Below are 18923 nucleotides of genomic sequence, written 5' to 3' on the forward strand. Positions count from 1 at the left end.
GGCGAGGCGCGCGCACCCCCTGCTGGTGCCCCGACGCGCTGCAGCCTCCCTGCCCTCCCGCCCGTCAGGAGCTCGAGAGGTAGCGGAGACGCAAGTGCCCGCGCAAGGCTTCCTGGGAAATGTCTGGGATGTACGTGTGTCAGAACTACAAATTCCGGTACGCCCCGCGTTGCAGCCGCGAAGAAGGAGCTGTCTGGTGATTCGAAATCTTTTGTCAGTGTCGTTAGGAATGCCTCACAAGCCTGACTCAGTATTCACAGGAGATTTTGGGAGAACATGATAGCTCTTCCGCTGGGTGTGCACGAACTGACTTGGCTTCCGAGGCTTCCTCGAGCTCGCTCGGTGTGGCGAATCTGCCGTTGCGGCACAGTGGCTGGGCGCGCAAGGCCCGGCGGGAAGCTTGTGGAATCTGCTGCGGGAAGAACGACGCCAGGTTTTGGGGGCAGCCACAGTCATGGCAGCGACCGCCCCAAGTGCTGGGGGCTCCGCACCTGAGGCGGCGGCTTCCGCCGAAGCTCCGCTGCAGTACAGTCTCCTTCTGCAGTACTTGGTGGGCGACAAGCGTCAGCCCCGGCTCCTGGAGCCTGGGAGCCTGGGCGGGATCCCGAGTCCAGCCAAGAGTGAGGAGCAGAAGATGATCGAGAGGGCGATGGAAAGCTGCGCCTTCAAGGCTGCACTGGCCTGCGTGGGAGGTGAGGCGGGGCCGGGGGCGGCGGGTGCTTGGGAGGCTGAGGGCTTGGGCGACAGCGGGGTCCACTGCTCAGAAGACCACGCACCTAGGAGGCGAGGGGGGCCTTGACCCACCCCCGCCTGGTTCAGTGAACTTGAACAGCACCTCCCTAGACTCCGAGGTTGGCTTTCGCCTCTGGAAATTTGATCAGAGAATCGGTCCTGGGTTGGGACCTGGGGATTATAAAATGGTTGACTTCATTCATTCATTCGTTCGCTTTAAAATAATTACTTTTCAGCAAATTATTACTGAGCAGCTATCACGTGCCAGGCGGTGGAAAAACAGAATGAGAGACAGGAGCCTTGTTCTCATGAAGCTAATATTTTAATATACACAAAAAGAAATGTTGAGAAGGAGGACAGTGCTGCAGACCTAGGGCGCAGCACTTGCAAAGGTCTGGCCGGAAGTGACTTCAGGCTAGAAAAACAGGCCAGTGAGCCCAGTGTGAGTAGACAGCCCGTGGAACAAGGGGGAAAGAAGTCTGGACTTGGTTTGTTTTTTTTAATCCTTTGAGGATTTGAGAATGTAGGTGTCCCTCCTGTGTGCTAAGAGGCTGACCACATTTGCAGGTGAGTCGGAGTCTCATTGAGAATGAAAGGAAATTAAGAAACGAATATAATGAGAGTGGAAATGTGAAATTGAGCAGAAAGAAGAAAGCTCTTTTTGGTTGGGAGAAGGCCACAAGAGGTGAGACTGGAGCCTGTGTCTTGAAGGATTAAGAGAATGAGGGTAGAGAAAGAAAAATGGCATTTCAAGTTGGGGTGTAGTGGTGCAGGTTGAGCTTTTGGCCTGTAGGCATTAGGGCAGTCATTGATGGGTTTTTAGAGTTACGAAGAGCTTGATGACTCATGGTGGAGTGTGGCAAAGGGAAGGAAAGTCAGTAGACAGGGAGACCATATAGGGAATTTGCTAGACTGAAGCTCAGTGAGACATGGTCTGGGTCTTTGTTCATCATTGTGCCCGACCCTAGATCTCTTACATATCTGTTGAAATAATGAGTGAGTCTTTTTAGTGCTGCAGGGTGGAAGTGATGAAGGCCCTGGGCTAGGATGAATTGTGGACCTAGCGTCACAGGAGGAAGCAAAGAAACAGCCATAAGTGCGCCTGAAGTTTGGCGTGGGAATGACTGGAGAACAGGAGCAGGGAGGTCTGGAGGGGAGGTGCCCATGATTTCGTTGAACACATACTGACCTTGAGGTGACAAGAGGACATCCATGTGGAAATGTCCAGCAGGCTCAGGAAGGTCAGCTGTGGACCACAGCGTGGCGTTTGCCATTTGGGAACTTTGTGACCTTAGGGAAGTTAGTTTACCTCTCTGAGCCTCAGTTTCTTTGACTACAGAAAGGAAAGGAAAATAATACCTACCTCACAGGATTACTGCAAGGAATAAGTAAGGCTGGGACAATAAAGCATCAGTAATTGGTATATGGTATTTACCAAATGACTTTTATGAATGTCACCATTGTCAAGGGAGTGATTTGCAAAGTTGATACCTGAACTTGAGGGTGACTGGTTTACGTGTGAGAGTGTAGAGAGAGAAAGAGGGTTAAAGATGGAATCTTGAAGAATGTTAGAAGATGAAAGGAGGAAGAAATAACAAAAAGAGTCAGACAAGAAGCTGCCAACTAGATCGATCTTGGATTTTGTTATGTGGAAACCAGACCAGTAGAGAGTTTCTGAGGCAAGGAGGGGACGGGGTATCCTCTTCACTGGTGGCCATCCAAAAGGTGTAATTTGAGTATGACCCCATTACAGTAATCTGAAAAACATGCCAAGGAAATCTTCATCTCTGTTCATTTTTAGGATTTGTCTTGGGAGGTGCATTTGGGGTATTCACCGCTGGCATTGATACCAACGTGGGCTTTGACCCTAAGGATCCTTACCGCACGCCGACGGCCAGAGAAGTTCTTAAAGACATGGGCCAGAGAGGAATGTCCTATGCCAAAAATTTTGCCATTGTGGGTGCCATGTTTTCCTGCACTGAATGTTTAGTAGAATCTGTAAGTGTCCCTGCCCTCTGAGAAAGCCTTGCCTGTTTCTATCCTGTGAGTTCTCAAGAGAAATACTCAGTGCTACTAGAAAGCAGGTCAGAAGTGTCCAGTACTTGCTAGATTCAGTTTCCATTAAATAGTCCCTAATGTAAACTTCTTGTGAATTTATGATTTGGGCTTGCCTTGTTTTTTGTTTTTATAGGCCAGAAGTTGGTTAATTATTTTTTTACTATTGCTTTTGGCTGCACCTCGCGGCTTGTAGGATCTTAGTTCCCCAACCAGGGGTGGAACCCGGGCCCCTTGCAGTGGAAGCAAGCATGGAGTCCTAATGATTGGATCACCAGAAAATTCCTCGTTAATGATTTTAAACAAGAGACTTATTGGGGAACCTGAGAAGAGATTCTGATTACTTCTCAAATGTGACACTTGGCTCAGCACTTTAGTACCATGTGCAAGAAGCATTTGTGAACATGTTCAAATTTTAGGAATTATACTTTTGAAAGAAAAAAAGAGAGGTCTCCTTTGGGGAGGGACTTAATTAGCCAGCTAGAAACCCTGTCTTTTTTTCCTTAGTTTTCTTGTCTGGCTTGTTTCTTTGGCTCTGAACTGCTCTTCTCCACCCACAGTACCGGGGAAAATCAGATTGGAAGAACAGTGTCATTAGTGGCTGCATCACTGGAGGAGCCATTGGTTTCAGAGGTTAGTAAACAGTTCTCACATGCTTTTCTTTGTGGCCTTGGACAACATGCTGAAGTTGTCATTTCCAAACACATGAGTGTTCCAAGGACAGCTCAAGGCATATGTGGAACTTGATATTCTCCTCTCCTGACAAGTAAATCACACTTTCTGTGTTAACTCAATTTTGGAAACTTCTAGTATCTAGCTCAGGGTTTCTGATCCTTGGCATTGTTGATGTTTTGGACCAGAGGAGTGTTTGCTGGGCGGAGGGGAGTGCGTGCCAGTAGCGCCCCCTAGTGGTGACAAGTAGAAGTGTTTCCAGTGTCCCTTGGGGGACAAATAGCCCCAGGGGAAACCCACGGAGAACTATATCTATCTTAGAATAAAGAACTGTCCCCATATTGAACATATGGGAAGAACTTCATAATAATAAGTAATCTCTGGAATGTGTTGCTATGCAGGATAGTACAGAAGCATAGCTGGACCCCATTCAGCCCTGGGAAGCCCATTTGTCCAAACAGCAAGCTCTGCTTAACTTTCAGCTCCATCCATTTCAGACAGACATCTTTCTTCATACTGTGCAGTCGTCATTTTAATTCTGTTAGTTCTCACAGTAATATTTTTGCAGTTTAGGGTTCTTAGATTTCTACCCCTTGAAAGCCAAATATAGGTATCCTAGCAATGTTGGATTATCCACTGTAAGCAACCAAGAAACTGCTTCCCTGCCACTTCTCCCTGTTGGTGTATCTATCAGGAGTGTGAGGTGGGGCGTCAGTGACTTAACTTCCCTAACTGGCTATTACTGGGCCACTCTCCATCTGCTGTGCCCGGACTTACCCAAAGCAAAAAGGCTGTTTTCTCATTTTCTGAGAGGCAGGATGATTTGCTGTCATTAAAACCTGATTCTCCTCCTCACACAGCCATTTGTGATTTATGGAGTAACTTCTCCTTTGGTCTTCCATCTCTCAGCTTTGTCTGGGCCTTTGAGAGGCTCAGCTCCCTCTGGGATTGCTTTGATCACCTTCCCAGGAATTTATTCCGTAAACAAATCAGAGTAACAGGCCATATGCTTTCACTTGATTCCAAGGGCTGGTTCTGTTAACCAGTTTCCTGCCTGTGAGGGGCTATTTTCACGAGACTGGAAATAGCAGTTCTTTGGAATGAGAAAAGTGAAACGAACATACAGTTAGATAAAAGCACACTAGATCAGCTCGTGTGCACAGCCTCACTGAAGTCTTCCAGCTCTCTGCTATGTTGGATGATTGAGAACATGTTCGCCAGCTTCTTTACATCTCTAAGTACCCAAACTTTTCCTGAGTGTGGCTTGACCCAGCATCTGTCACCACAGGTAATGTCATTTGTGTTTGCTTTACAGCTGGATTGAAGGCTGGGGTCATCGGCTGTGGAGGTTTTGCTGCTTTCTCTGCTGCGATTGACTATTACCTACGGTGAGAACACTGGTGTCCAGTAAGGACGATGGCAGCCCAGGATCAAGGCTGCTCTATGGAGGGCAGTTTCTGCACCACTCCAGGGCACTTGCTTCAGAGACTGAAGACATTTGTTTTCTCTCACATAGTTGGTGTCGTGAGGGAGCCACCTGGCTGCAATCGGCCACCTCTGAGCAGCCATGCTCTCTGCACCTGGACTTGAGCCAGGCTCTGCGGGGTGGAGTGCCATGCCAGACTCTCTTTTGGGCAGTCAAGGAGTCAATGTGTTGACCTGTAGGAACTGAGTTCCACAGAGGTTCAGTCCACAGCCTCTGGTGCTGTGGGGATGGAGGGGACTTGACACACACCTGGAAGCTCTTCTACCTTGTACGTCCACGCAGTCATCCATCTCATACCTCAGGGCAGGGCAGAGTGGAATCATGCCATCCGACCAGTTAATTACAGTTTAAAACTTTGGCTTATTTTTATTTTCAAATTCCACCAACTCACCAAAATAGTACCAGGTGGCCCAAAGACTGAACATCCAAAGAGAAAGCATGAGCCAGCTCCTGAGAAGTCTGGGAATGTTTGACTCCCAGGGTCTGCAGAGCAGCGTTATCCTTACTGAGATTGCTGCAGTGGCCCAGGCTTCCCCTGAAGAAGCCTGGCCTAACCGTGTCCTAGGACGTGGTGACATTCCACGCATAACCCTGCTGGCCTCTTCTGAGAAGCCCTCCGGCTGGCCAGTGGGAATGCCTGCAGTCTGAACCACACGTGGGTGTTCCGCCGTGACTATCGGCCCAGTCCCGCCTCAAGGACACAGAGTGTGAGGGTTGTGTTGCTGTGGTCATCCTGATGACCAAGTCCCAGCAGCCGCTGGTTACAACCAGACCGTGTTCAGGAGCTGCTCACCACCACCCTGTTCCTCTGATGTCAGGGGTTTATTCCTTACTTAAACATTAGTGTTTTTGACTTGACCTGGTAGCCTTTCTCTGACAGTAGCAGCTCAGCCTAATTGTGTGCTATACACAAAAAAAACCCTTTTACAATCGGGATCTGCTGCAGATGCTGTTACTCTGGTGCCCTGGTGGTGGGATGAAGATGAACTTAGGACAAGCAGGTAGCATGGTGGGGGCCTGTAGTTCCAGCCACCTTCAGCCAGTGGCAGTGTCTCCTTTATTCCACCAGAGAGTCATTCCTTTGCTTTTCTTAGCTGTCTCCCCCACTGTGGGCCGTCTTCTAAAGCTTGCCCACCCTTAACCAGAATTCAGACTCAGCTGAATCATCCAGACATCCTGAGTGTGTGTGTGTGTGTGTGTGCGTGTGTGCGCGCACTGATAATGTCAAGCCCAGCTGGTACGGCCTTGTCTGCTGTTGCCTTTGGAATGAGGAGGAGCCAGTGCACAAGGCTCATGCCCTTCTTGGGGGGAGTTCTATAGAATGCCTGTCCCAGTCTCGGTCAAGAGGCTTCACTGCTGGTAGGCTGCCTGGAGAATCCTCACAGGTCTGAGAACAAATGTTGGAGTAGGTCCTCCACTGTCCTTAAACAAGTCACCTGTAAGCAGCAGTTAGAGCAAGCACAGACACTCTTACCTGCCACCTGTCAACAGTGCTATAAGCCTGGTGTCTACCATCCAGCCTAGCGCATGGGGTCAAATGACCGAGTACAAGCACCGCTGCCCTCACGACTGCCTTGGGAATGACAAGTCCTGGGCTGTCAGTAGCCATCAGTTCAATAAGCCAAGCATTGTCCACACTGACTATTCAGTCAGGAGAGGAGATGAATAGTTTCCTGTTTTAGATGGCTAAGGAGGCAGCATGAGCTCATAAACCAAACACCAATTTTCAGAGACATCTGTTCCCGATCTCCAGAATAAACACAGTGTCCAATAGCCGAGGTTAGTGGGAGCTGACATTAACCCCACTAGCTCTCCTGAGGGAGGCTGGGCCCTCTAGGGGATCCAGCCTCTCCAACACAGATTAGGCCAGCAGGCTGCCCCAAAGACCTGCAACTTCCAAGGAAATTGTAGAGAGATGTTTGCATAAAATAAACCTCCACTTGAATGGACAACTTCCTGCCATCTCTGAGGCATATCGACGGCCAGGTCTCTGGTGGGTCACTTGTATTTCATGAAAAGAACTGGCTGGTGACAGCTGTGGGCATTTGTGAAAGAGCAAGGAGAGGGCGTGGGCTCATCTCCTCCCAAACTGCCATGGTCCCCACAGGCTGAAGGGACGCACGAGGGGGAGTTCACCAGTAAGGAGATTCTTGGAAACTCACATCTGGATGCAGCTGGAAGAGTTCAATATTTAGATTGGTCTTCCCTGGACTCCTGAGAACACAAATGTCCACACCACAGGGGTGAGCTGTGTGCAAATGTTGGGGCTTTGCAGGTTTTTTTATTAACATTTTCCTCTCACGTGGCTTACATCAATTTATAATAATCTACATAAGTTGAAACAGAACATAGACCAAAGAAAAATATATCCTTACCAACTTACGAAAGTCAAATATTAATGAAGGGTCCCATCATACCTGTAACAGCACAACACCGGCAGCCCGCAGCCATCGCCAGCAAGGACAGGTGTGTGGGATTCCTGTAGCCTGTCTGTGGGCTCCTGTTGGCACAGCCTGCCCTGCTGGGCACAGTGGCTGGGTTCTGTACAGTCCCTGTCTCAGGAGAACCCACGGGCTGTTCCCTCAGTGCAGCTTAGTCCAGGTCTGGTACCCAGCCCTCCCGGTTCTGGGGGTCAAGTTGATAAATATTCTGAGCTTTTTCCATTTCTCAGGTCTTCCAGCTTTCCTCCCGTTCTCATCACCTAAGAGGTTGTGGGCTGCAGTAGCTACCTGACGCTGAGAGGCACACGTCCCTGGTTTGGGGAAGGTGGGAGGAACCCATTAGGGGCTGTAAATAGCTCTAGGTGGGGCTCCAATTCATTCCAGTTAGTGGCCGTGGAAGCAAGAACCTTCCAGGCCACCTGCTGGCTCCCAAGTACTGAGCAGGCTCCAAGGATGGTCAGACACAGGGGAGTCCAGACTCCAGCATTCTTTCTCCACCTGTGGCCCAAGCCCCTTATCTTAGGGAGTGGGGCTCCTCGCTCAGCTGCTTAGCAGGCAGCCTGAGCATCAGTACTTCTCTCTTCTTGGGCATCTATCCTCTGGTGTGCACAATGTGTACCGTTCTGCCCACGCCAGGGCCACAGGTGTAAACAAGACAAGAAGGGGCCCTTCCTCTCACTGAGCTAAGGCTTCAGGGCCCCAGACCCTTCTTTAAAACCGCCCTGAGCTCAAGCTAGGGGGCGCTCTTCTCTCCAATCCCCAAGGCTTGGAATCTAGTCTCTGTCACAGAGGAGAGCCAGGGAGCCGTGTACTGTAGCTCCAGCCCCTGCCGCCAGGAGTGTCTGAACTGCTGGAGGCCGGCAGCACTGCTCAGGAGAGAAGAAACCACACTTTGGGGGCACTTCTCACTCCTTTCCAGTACTGAGCAGCGGCCCTCAACGAGGGGATCGGGCCCTGTGGATGAGTCGAGCATCCACCACCAGGGTCCCCTGCAAAACCCAGTCCTGAGAGAGGCAGCTACCTGGCACAACCCCAACTCCTGGAGTTCCCCCACAAGGCTGCGTTCAGAAGCGGAAGCAGGCGGCAGCACCGTGACGGCTGGCTACTGCTGGACCGCGCCTGACTCCCAGGCCCTGGGGCACACGTGGCCGTCGGGGCTGCCCCATGGCAGTGCTTGGCTGTGGAGAAAGTGTGTAACGTCTAAGGCAAAGGTACCACGAGGTACGGGAGGCACCAGGAAGGGCTAGCCCTCGGACGGAGCTTGCCTGTTTCGAGACACCTGCTTCAGCCCTCGTGGTTGCCCTCCCAGAAGCCTGGCTCCACCAGAAAAGCCGCCACAACTCCTTGCTCCCAGCCCAGGATGCCCAGCGCTCCCTGGTGCTCCTCTCAACAGCCCACTTGCTCTGTCTCCTTGGCAACCTGACCCTCCCACCTCTCCTGATTCTTTCCTGACCCTCTGGCTGCCTTGATAGCAGGTTTCTGGTGAGTCTCTACACTCAAAAGAAAATAGAACAGCAGGAGAAAAGAAACTGAACAGCAGTAGAAGAAACAGTCAAAGGTGCCTCACTGGGACTGGAGACAGAACAGATAAACCCCAGAAATGGAGGTTCTCAGGTGGAAAAAATCCCAGCAAATCGCTCTCCAGCCTGTGCTGAGCTGAGGATCAGTGAGAGTCTGTCTCCTTGTCCAACGTTTGCACAGGTGGCAAGGCGGACAGGCACGCCTCCACAGGTGGGGGGACAAGGAGAGGGTGGGGGGGGTGGTAGCATCGGACCGGCCACCCCCTGCCACCGCTGCCCAGGGCCTCCTCAGAACTTTCGAGGTGATGGATCAAAAACCAAAGCTGCAAATGCATGCAGGCAGGCTGGGCGGGGGGGGGGGACAGGGCGGAGGAAGACTGAGGGGAGGCCGCCAGGAGACTGAGGTCTGGGAGCAGGGCCAAGAGAGGCGAAGCTGGCAGCAGTTACAGAGAGCAAAATAAAAGCCCTTGGACCGGACTCAGGAGGAAAGAAAGTGTTGGAGGAAATGAAAGAACAAAGCAGGCTGCCTGTGTGCCCACACCGCGTCGGTCACTACCTTTTCTGCATGACAAATAGACGTAAAACAATTCCCGAACAGCACGGAGCATTAGACACGACTAGAGGAACAGAGGGCAGAGCCGGGGTGCGTGGCGGGGCCGGGTCGGCTGGCTTTGTACAAGGTGGCACAAAAGATACACGTATTCCAGTTCTTGGAGATCTGTGTCCCTTGGAGTGTGCAGCGCTGGGTTTGGGAGTTCTCTATTGCAGTCCTTCAAGTCTGGGTTGGGTCCCGAGCTGGAGAGGCTGGCTTGGGGCCGCCCCCCAACAGCCGCTCCCACCTTGGGCTACACATCGGTGGAGAAGTACAGTGTGTTCCGCTTCAGTTCTGCGAAGGAGATGGGAGGATGCTGCAGGTAGTAGAGGAGGACCTGGACCTGTGGGGAGACAGGGGAGACTGAGGCTGGGGTCCTCACCCCGGAGGGCCTCCTCCGACCCGCTGAGAAGACACGCTCTCCAGGCTGGGCTCCTGTGGCTCCCCACTTCCCCTCTGGCTGGCTCTAGCCACTTCCCCTTTCCTGGAAGCCCAGATGTGGCTGCCTGTTTGCAGCAGTAGGGGGTGCTGCAGGGCAGAGGGTAGGGTGCCTGGGGCCACTTCCCCAATCTCAGTCCTGCTCCAGACCAGACCCTGCCCTGGGTCTCACTGGGCTCCCAGGGAAGCTTCCTGACCACCCCCCCAACCACTGCCACGCATGAGGGCAAGGCCCCAGATTTTCCTGACACCCCTGGGTTTGCTTCCCGAGGCCCAGGCAACTCCCAGGACTGCAACCAGTACCTAGGACACCCATTCTCTGGGCTCTTGGTCCAGATGGCTACTTTTCAGCAGGACCATCCAGAGCCCTGACTCCTTGGTGGCATCCTACAGACCCATCATCCCCGCTGCTCAGGATGAGAGGGGGGTAGGAGTCCACCCCTCAGGGAGGGGCTTGTTCGACCCCTGCACCTGCTGCAGATCCGAGCAGCATGGAGGTACCTGCGCCATGACATCGTGAGACCAGATGTCGGCGGCCGATGTGAGGTGTGCTTTGCTCTCCACTTCCGAGGGTCTCAGTAACGTGGGACCAAACACGGTAGCCAGGTTGTGAAGGGACATTTTGTTGACGGGCTCCTTCTCAGCAACCCTGAAAGGGACGGGAGGGATAGAAACACAAGTCAGGTCTGGCCGCCACGTGGAGCTCCAGACCCTTGGCTAATACTGCTCCTGGGAGGATTCCCCAAGGGGGTCACTAGCCCGCCCTCTCCTGAGGATAGAGACCGCTCCATGAAGAGGGGACTCAGCCAAGGGCCCAAGTTCCCAGCTGTGTTCCAGTACATTCCACTGACAGATTCCCAGCTCCTGGGCCACCCCCTGAACTGATGGTAAACTCCGAGAGCCAGAAGGATCTGCTCCAACTCTCCCTTGCCTCAGAGACTATTACAGGTCCAAGAACTTTCCCTGTAATAACTCACGCTCGTCACAAGCCTTTGGGTAGGTAACAGTTTCATCTCCACTGTAGAGATGAAGAAACCCGAGTACAGAGAGGTCAAATGACCTGCCCAAGGTGACCTAGCAGGTGGCAGAGCCAAGGGCCCAAGTTGACTGGAGGTCAACTGGGTCTGCCTCCAGAGCCCATGCTCTTCCCCACCCTGTGCATTGTCCACAGTCAGCCCAGCCCAGCCATGGCGAGTGGCCAGGAGGAGTCCCAGCGGGAGGGGGCCAAAGGTCAGAGGCTCTGCTTGCTGCGCTGTGGCAGGAACAACCCTCGTCCCAGATGGAGCCCGGGGGCTGTCCTCCCAAGCTTTTCCAGAAGGGTCTGCCTCTTGGGATCCCGGAGCTGCCTCCTTCTGGATCTTCCTCTGCTTCTCTTGCATCATCAGCCAGATGCTCTGTAGCTTATTTCCCCTGGGTGACAGCAGGGGCTGCCATCTGGGGCTGGTGTCCAGCAGGCTTGGTACCACCCAACACATCAGAGAGACCCTGTACCTCCCCCAGTCCCAGGCAATGTTTTGGGGCTGAGACCCAGCCTCCCCAAGTGGCGCCTCTCACCCCAACTCCCACTGCACCATCACCCCACCCTCCAGGCAGGAGCCGTGGATGCGCCTGCTGAGTGCCTTGGAAATGAGCAAATACTGCCATGCCAGGAGGCAGCTGTGCAGCTGGCCCTGCCCCTCACCACACACACACACACACACACAAACACAGAGGCCAGGCGCCCAGATGTGGGAACAGACTGTGCCCGGTTCCCAGGGTGGAAAACCTAATGAATTTTCCTTCCCACTCCTCCTCTGTGTGTCCTCCCCACAGTGCTCGCCAAACTATTTGGGGATTGGTTGGGACCTTGGTCCCGGCCAAACCAGAGGGAAAATGTCTCATAATGGGAAAAACAAGACAACAGCCCAGGCGTTCCCAGGTCTCCACTGGCCCTCCAGAGCCTGGCCTGCCCTGGGCGAGCTGCCACTGGGGGCCTGAGGGTTCAGAGCCCCTCACCGAGGGTGCCTTGGTCCTGGATGGCAAGTGGATTTAAGGGACGCCTGGGGATGTCTCCTCCCCACTCACACCTGGGACCAGTCCTGGGCTCAAAAGTGAGTGACGAGATAACAGTCAGGGCTAGCTTCCATTCCTAACTTTGCTGCAGGTGTCAACTTTAGCAGCTCTTGGTTTGACCGGATTGTGGAAGGGGCAGAGCAGAAGGTGGGATGGACCACAGTTTAGGATCTGGGAGATGTGGACTCCAAGGGCAGAGCTACTGGTACACCCAATCAAGTCCCCATTGAGCTGGGGACTCAGATTCCCTACCTGTTTGATGAGGTGTGGGTCAAGACCAGTGGGCTTCAGACTTTTTGGACCGTGACCCATAATAACACACACCTTTTACACAATCATCTAGCACACACAACAAGAGTAACCGAACAGAATATGCATGCTTGCTGTTTGCAGTGCTCCCTGGGGCTGTCTCTCCTGCTCCATTTAAAAAATGCTAAGCCCACTGACTGGAAACTCCACCTACAGTCCTTGGCTCTAGCCCTGCCTCTCTAAGCGTTCTATGGCCAATATTTGAGGTGGCCCCTGGGATCCAAATATTTCTCGAAACAGAAGAATCTGAATGCCAAGAATCTGAAGGGCAAACTCTCACCTGGCTATGGTGGCCCAGCAGGGACCAGCACTCACGAGGAGGCGCCCAGGACGTGGGTTCCCAGGGGATGTGTCCTGCCCAGCTGGAGCCCGCCCCGTCCCCCCTCCTCCGGCAGACTGGGCAGGGCCCCTGCCCGTTACCTTTTCAAGTGTTCCAGCAGGAAGAGGAAGGTGATGAGGTTGGGGTCGGGCAGGGAGCGGAGCAGATGCATCATGCAGTTCTCCTTGGCAGCAGGGTCTGACAGGGCTGTGGGGACATGAGGGGCTGGGGTGGGGCTGGGCTCCGGGAAGGAAGGCCTTGGCCAGCACCCTGGGGTCAGGAGGCTGCGGGACCCTGGGGGGAAAGCCTGGGCTGCAAGGGGTCAGTGGGGCGGACCCAGCAGGGATAGGGCTGGTATTTACCCAAGGGTGGACTATTAACAGGTTTCTGCAGGAGGCCCCACCCACAACCTGGAACCCAGCCAGGAGGCGGGCAGGTGGAGAGCAGACACCCTTCTTCCCTGCACAGTGTGGGCCTTTGGGGCTGGAGCCATTCTCATCCCTGGTTTGTAAGGATACAAGGATGCCACTGGCATGAATGTTTTCTATTTTTTGGCTGCGCCACTCGGCTTGCAGGATCTTGGTTCCCAGACCAGGGATGAAAACGAGGCCCTGGGCAGTGAGGGGCATGGAGCCCTAACCACTGGACCACCAGGGAATTAATTCCCTAAATGTCCTCTCTTTTTTAAGCACTTCTGATGCCGGAGCCCGGCAGTGGCCCGCCTCCTGCTGGCTCCTCATTCCACTGACTGGCCCAGGAGAAGGTGAGGCAGGAGAGGCGCCCAGGCCTGGATCTGGCCCAGGTTGGGGGGAGGCCGCAGTCCTGCCAGGTGGGGCCCCAGCTTCCTCCCAACCCTGGGCACCGGTCAGAGAAGAGAGCGCGTTCCTTCTGGAAGGCTCGGTACCAGCCTTGTCAAGTGCATCCAGGCTCTCTTTTCCTTGGTCCTGGACCCCACACCCTCAGGGCAGATTTCCCTTGTCCTGGGGTTTCTAAGCAAGGAGGTCAGTGTCCAAGGAGGAAGCACAGAGGGCAGCCCTGAGGGACAAGAGGAGAGATGGGCAGGGGAAGAGCTGGCCCAGCCTCTGGATCAGGCCCCAGCAGGCCACGTGGGCCCAAGGCACAGAGCAGACGGACACGCCAGGTGGGGGGTGGGCATAGATATCTCATGCTCTCTGCCTGGCTCAGCCCAGCCCTCAGACCCCCGCCGCTGCTCACCGATGCCCTCCATGAAGGCAGGGTACAGTCGGTCTGTGAGGAGGGGCTCGGGCAGCTCGCGGAAGTAGAGCTTGAGGGTGCCGGCGATGGCGTTGATGTCCATGTCGCTCAGCATCAGCAGGATGTCCTTGTTATCTGTTGGAGGGCAGGAGGGCAGGGGCTGTGCTGGCTGAGCTCCCTCCCCCCCCTACGCGTCCCTCAGCTGGGCAGGGAGCCCCGATCTGTACCCCCTCCATCCTGAGACAGCCTGCTTGGGGCATGTACCCCCAACTTGCTGTCTCTGGTCTAGTCTCCCCAGCAAAGGCGGGATGTAGGTAGTGCCCACAGGTGGTCTGTGACTCAGCTCCGTGGGGGAGAAGGGGAGGGGAGCACAGTTCATCATGCAGAGTCCTGGAGCCACATTCACACCACGTGTCACATGCCCTCCTTCCAACTGCAGTCTCCCCGCCGCTAAGCCCCTCTCTGGAAGGCACTGTGCATTTTCATACCTAAAATCATGTTCCGACAAAGCCTCGGCTTCCAGGTGGCACAGAGGAGCCGTGTGCCAGCCTGTTCCCAGCTCCCCCCCACCCCCAGGTTCCCTGAACACGTCTGCCTGGCAGCTGCCTGGCGACACCCACCAGGCCCCCTCTCCGCTCCCATAGGATCAGCACTGCCCAGCCAGTTCAGGGGTCCTGACTGCTAGCAATGCTGTTGCTGCAACCTGAACTGCGAGATGGGGTTAAGAACCAGAAAGGTCACCGAGGGGCTCAGTGAAAGTGAGAGGCAGCAGTGCCCCTCCCAAAGGCACTGGGGAACTGGAGAAGGCAGGGGTGCGGGATCCAGCCAGGCTCAAAGCTCTTCAGTTTCCCTGCAGCCCGGGTGCCCAGTAAGAAAGCCAGGAACACAGACTCTGGAGTCAGCAAGATCTGAGTTTAAATCAGGCTCAAAGCCTATGAAGTGAGTAATCCTGGGCAAGGGACTTGGCCTCTCTGAGGCTCTGCTTCCTTATCTGTAGCAACAGAGGTGAGATTGGAGGGCAACGGATTACATGAGAAAAATGCGGGGCAGGCCCATGTCACAGGGACTCGGCAACGGTCCACCCCATGCCATGCCGGGCCGGAGCGCACAGTCCAAGGATCCTCTGCCATCGGCTGGTCAGGGTCTTTCCATGGAGAAGCCTCTTGCTTCCGTTACGCTCTTCCGCCAACCCTAGGAGCCTGCCAGAGCGCCCCCTCCCCACAGCTGCCCGGCTGGAGCTCCCAGACTCACTGGCATCGAAGACAGCCTTCAGCGCCTGGATGTCTGTGGCCACCCCTGATATCCGGTAGATGCCAACCTCCTCAATGCCCCGCTTCTCCACCTCCTCCACACACTGCCGCACGATGTAGGGCACCTTGGAGCGCTCCCGCCTGGGGTTGGGGTAGGGGATGTGAGGGCAGGGAGGGGTAAGGGGGCCCCCAGTGATCCCTACATGTAGCCCCTCTCTCTCTGCAAACCGTGGCCTTGGAGCGGTTTGGCCTCTGGAATCAGGAGATGGGGGACAAGGAAAGGGCTGAGAAAGAGGCCATGCTACCCCACCCCCCAAAAGCCCACCCCAGGCCTGGGTGTTGAGGGACAGCAGGGGACAAGGGCAGGAAGTTTTAGGAGATCAAAGACTGAAGTAAGAGCATTCCTCAGAACAGAGGGCTCACATTTAAATGGTACGGGGGACCCAGTGGGTTACCTACAGAGCAGGGAGGGCCAGACCCTGGAGACAAGGGGAGGGGAGGGGGCCAAAGGATGTCTTTTCCTGGGGGACAGCCACTGCTGGATTCCAGCCGGTCACTGCCACACCAAGACATAGACGTACAGTTGTCACATCTCCCCATTTAGTACAGGATGCTGACGATCTGGGATTTTCATGTGCAATCTCCCGGTGTTTAAGTGCTGGCTCATTTATTTCTAAAGCATTGTGCGAGGCAGGGAACACACCTCTGCTGGCCACTTTTGCCCATCCAAGTGGCCGTTGTGACTACTGAACTGGAGGTGACTGCTGGGGTGCCAGACATGGGTGGGGGGCTTGGAAGGTGGGGCTGGTAGGGACCCCAGACGCAGCACCTACTTGGTCACCACGCTGATCTTCACACCGAAGACGCCGCTCTGCTTTTTGGAGGGGGTCCTCTTTAGGCTCATGTCTCGGCTGGTGAATTTCATGGAGAATTCTACTTTGATCTGGTTAGGGGCAAGGCAGGCACAACCCCCCAGGGCATGAGTGCCCAAGGAGTGCCTCTCCCAACACAGGGGCCCCCCAGGACTGCACTCGGGGGCTCCCTGAAACACTCACAGGGTGGGAATGGGAAGGGTGCAGGCAGAGGAGAGGCGGGAGGGGCTGGATGAAGGGAGCAGGGGGTGGGCGGGTTGGGGGAGGGACAGTACCCCAGGGCACCAGCCAGAGGCCGGGCTGCCCACCCACTGTGCACACACTTCCTGTCTCTCCCTGCTCACCCCATTCATCTCAATCATATCGGTGTGCCAGTTCTTGGTTTCTACAGTTTGTGGATCCAGCTGCAGAGAAAGAAAGAAAGAGAAGGTGAGAGAGAGAGAGAGGTGACAGCAGAGACCAAACCAGAGCTCCCCTGCCTGCTGCTCAGGCTCAGACGTTGGCTAAAAGTTCAGGAAGATGGAACTGGGGGCTGATGCTTATCTTGACATTAGTCCTTCGGGAGCTCCACGCCCCAGGTCCTTCCTGCCCTGGCTAGTGAAGGATTCCCCCCACTCTGGGAAGGAGGTAGGGTGCGCTCTTAGACACATTTGTCCATCACCTCTCATTCACTCCTGACCCTGCCCTGTGTGAGATGTACTATCACCCCATTTCATGGATGCACAAACTAAGGCTCACACTCTAGCAGCAACTTGCTGAACTGCCTGAATTGGAGTCAGGTACACTGCGGGCGCAGCCCAAGTACCTGGAGGTGGTGAACAGGAGGCAGAGACACACAGAAGTCAAGAAGAGCCCTGGGTCTGAATCCCAGCTCAGCCACTTTCGGTTGGGTGACCTTGGGAAGTTTCTACCTTGCTAAACCTCATTTGTTTGGTCTGTTCATTGCCAGTAAAGACCCTGTCTTGCTGGATTGTTGTGAAGACTCATTGAGATAATAGGTAAGTAGCTGGTCTGCCAGGAAGCAAATATGCTGTAGAGGGGGCCCCCAAACTGGGCAGGAGCCCCAGGGAGGTGGAGATGGCAGGGAAGGCCCAGAGGTGATCAAACAGGACTCGTTCCTCTGGCTCAGGGGCCTCTGAACTGTTTTTCCTTTTGCATCCATAAAGTGACTTGGAAAAACAATGTACACCCTGGCACATTTTTAAGTCAACATCTGAATATTTCCAAATCAAGTTTAAATAGCTGCAAAGAACATAATTTCCAGAAAAATGTAAATATTTACATCTTGAAACAAAACTGTTACATCATTCTCTTAAATGTATTCAGTGGAATCCAAATTCCATAGTGATCTGATACCCACCATCATCCATTTAAAAAACACATAAACAAGTTCTTCTTTCCCTTGTAGAAACCTGTAACATTCCTTTTTCTTCTTGATTTTGTGTTTCTAGTCTATTTCACCCAAAGAATTATGCCCTCGTTTGTGTTTTTCTTTTTTAAAGTCTTTTATTCTTCACCCTGTTATATTTTGCTCCAACGAAAACATCTGTGTAAATAGAAATGAAAGATTTCCTGAGACCACAAGGCTCCAAATGTTCAAAACATATTCTGGATTCACTATTACAATGATTATCAGTATGTAATAAAAAATTTAACCAACATATTAAAAATTTTAATAAACATTCAGCAGCAAAGTACCATTTCGGTGGAACTACCTCTCTTAATGAGATTGGGTAGAGCGCTTTTTCTGTTTTAGTTCATGTATGTACGTGAATATTATGTTTTGCTAGGGTGAAATGGGGTTTCAGCATCAATACTTTTATTTTTTTGGTTTGGTTTTTAAAGATGTAAAAGATGAAACATCTGCTCACATAAAGCAGATGGGGCTCAAAATAGTTTTTTGGGTTTTTTTTGGCCGCATTGTACAGCATGCAGGATCCTAGTTCCCGGACCATGGATTGAACCCACACCTCCTGCAGTAGAAGCACAGTCTTAATTCCTGGACCACCAGGGCAGTCCTTTTTTTCCTTTCCTTTTTGAAAATAGTTTTATTATAGCAAGGTTTGCATTTCTTTAACCTCTTTCCTCGGTGTTTGCTTTAAATTGCATATTATCAATATTTATTTTAAATGGTCTCTCAGCTGACAATTCTGCCACTTTTGTGGAAACAAAAAACTGAAAACCACGTGATCTGTGAAAGGCTCAGAAACCCAGCCTTTTGAGTCTTTTACATTCTCAACTCCTACATCAACATTTTAAGGGGCCCCCCTGTTGCCACCCAGGGTCCCTGGGAGCCCTGGGCAGGGTTCTCCAGGGGGCCTCGGGCTCCTCTGCAGAGCAAGGGGTGGGGTAAGACCTTTCTCTGGAGAGTCACTTTTTGGCAGCAGCACTTATGGGAGCTGAGGATCTGCAAGCTGATTTTCTTAAAACGCTCCTACTCTCGTACCCCTGGATGACTCCCACCCCCAGGGCCTGTATACTGTAGTCTGAACACTTCTGTTCTAACAGGCCCCTCACTAGAGTCTGGGTCTGCTCAGCATGGGCTGGGCCATGGGGCTTCTAACAGCTCGAGGTACTGGTAAGTCTTCTCCCCATCTTCTATCACCATACACCTGCTGGGGACAGGGGGCACCTAAGCCTCCAGTGGGGTCTGGGGGCCTGCATTTGAGCCTGGGCCCTGCCTCTGGCTGGCAGTCCTCTGCCTGGAGAAGGGAGGAAATGGAGAACAGGACAGAGGGAGAGCCGTGTGGAAGGCTTGGGGCCAAGTCCTCTCGGGCCCCTGAAACCTCCCTCCCCTAACCTTTATGTCCCAAGGCCTGTGGCACGGGCTGCCCCTGATAGTTTCTTTATCACCTCCGGAATACCAGGTCTCGGACACAGAACCTCAGGGTGTCCCCAGCCTTGTTCTCCAGCAGTGGTCACCTGGAGTAGAGAGATCTCCATTGCCCTCTGTCGGCAGAGGCAACCGCT

At 53.4% G+C, this 18923-nt stretch overlaps 2 protein-coding genes across 13 annotated transcripts in view; one reads left to right on the plus strand and one right to left on the minus strand.

The window, feature by feature from the left end:
- The first annotated feature begins 431 nt into the window (after positions 1-431).
- TIMM22 (translocase of inner mitochondrial membrane 22) lies at positions 432-6897 on the plus strand. Its single transcript, XM_081580186.1, has 4 exons — positions 432-692; positions 2534-2730; positions 3348-3420; positions 4775-6897. The coding sequence occupies exons 1-4, from the start codon at positions 455-457 to the stop codon at positions 4849-4851; spliced, it is 585 nt and encodes a 194-aa protein (XP_081436312.1). The 5' UTR covers positions 432-454; the 3' UTR covers positions 4852-6897.
- A 292-nt stretch (positions 6898-7189) lies between these two features.
- Positions 7190-18923, minus strand: part of ABR (ABR activator of RhoGEF and GTPase) — a 191486-nt gene continuing 179752 nt past the window's right edge. For all 12 annotated transcript variants that reach the window (XM_081580131.1, XM_081580138.1, XM_081580136.1 and 9 more), the window contains 7 exons: positions 16298-16357; positions 15915-16024; positions 15083-15222; positions 13832-13966; positions 12718-12823; positions 10438-10585; positions 7190-9841 (listed from right to left, as the gene is read on the minus strand). In XM_081580131.1, coding sequence (XP_081436257.1) covers positions 9752-9841; positions 10438-10585; positions 12718-12823; positions 13832-13966; positions 15083-15222; positions 15915-16024; positions 16298-16357 — 789 coding nt within the window. In that variant the 3' untranslated portion in view covers positions 7190-9751. The remainder of the gene's footprint in view (positions 9842-10437; positions 10586-12717; positions 12824-13831; positions 13967-15082; positions 15223-15914; positions 16025-16297; positions 16358-18923) is intronic.

The sequence above is a fragment of the Giraffa tippelskirchi genome, chromosome 3, assembly GCF_054371585.1.
Source record: "Giraffa tippelskirchi isolate mGirTip1 chromosome 3, T2T-mGirTip1v1.2.pri, whole genome shotgun sequence".
In the NCBI taxonomy this organism is placed as follows: Eukaryota; Metazoa; Chordata; class Mammalia; order Artiodactyla; family Giraffidae; genus Giraffa; species Giraffa tippelskirchi.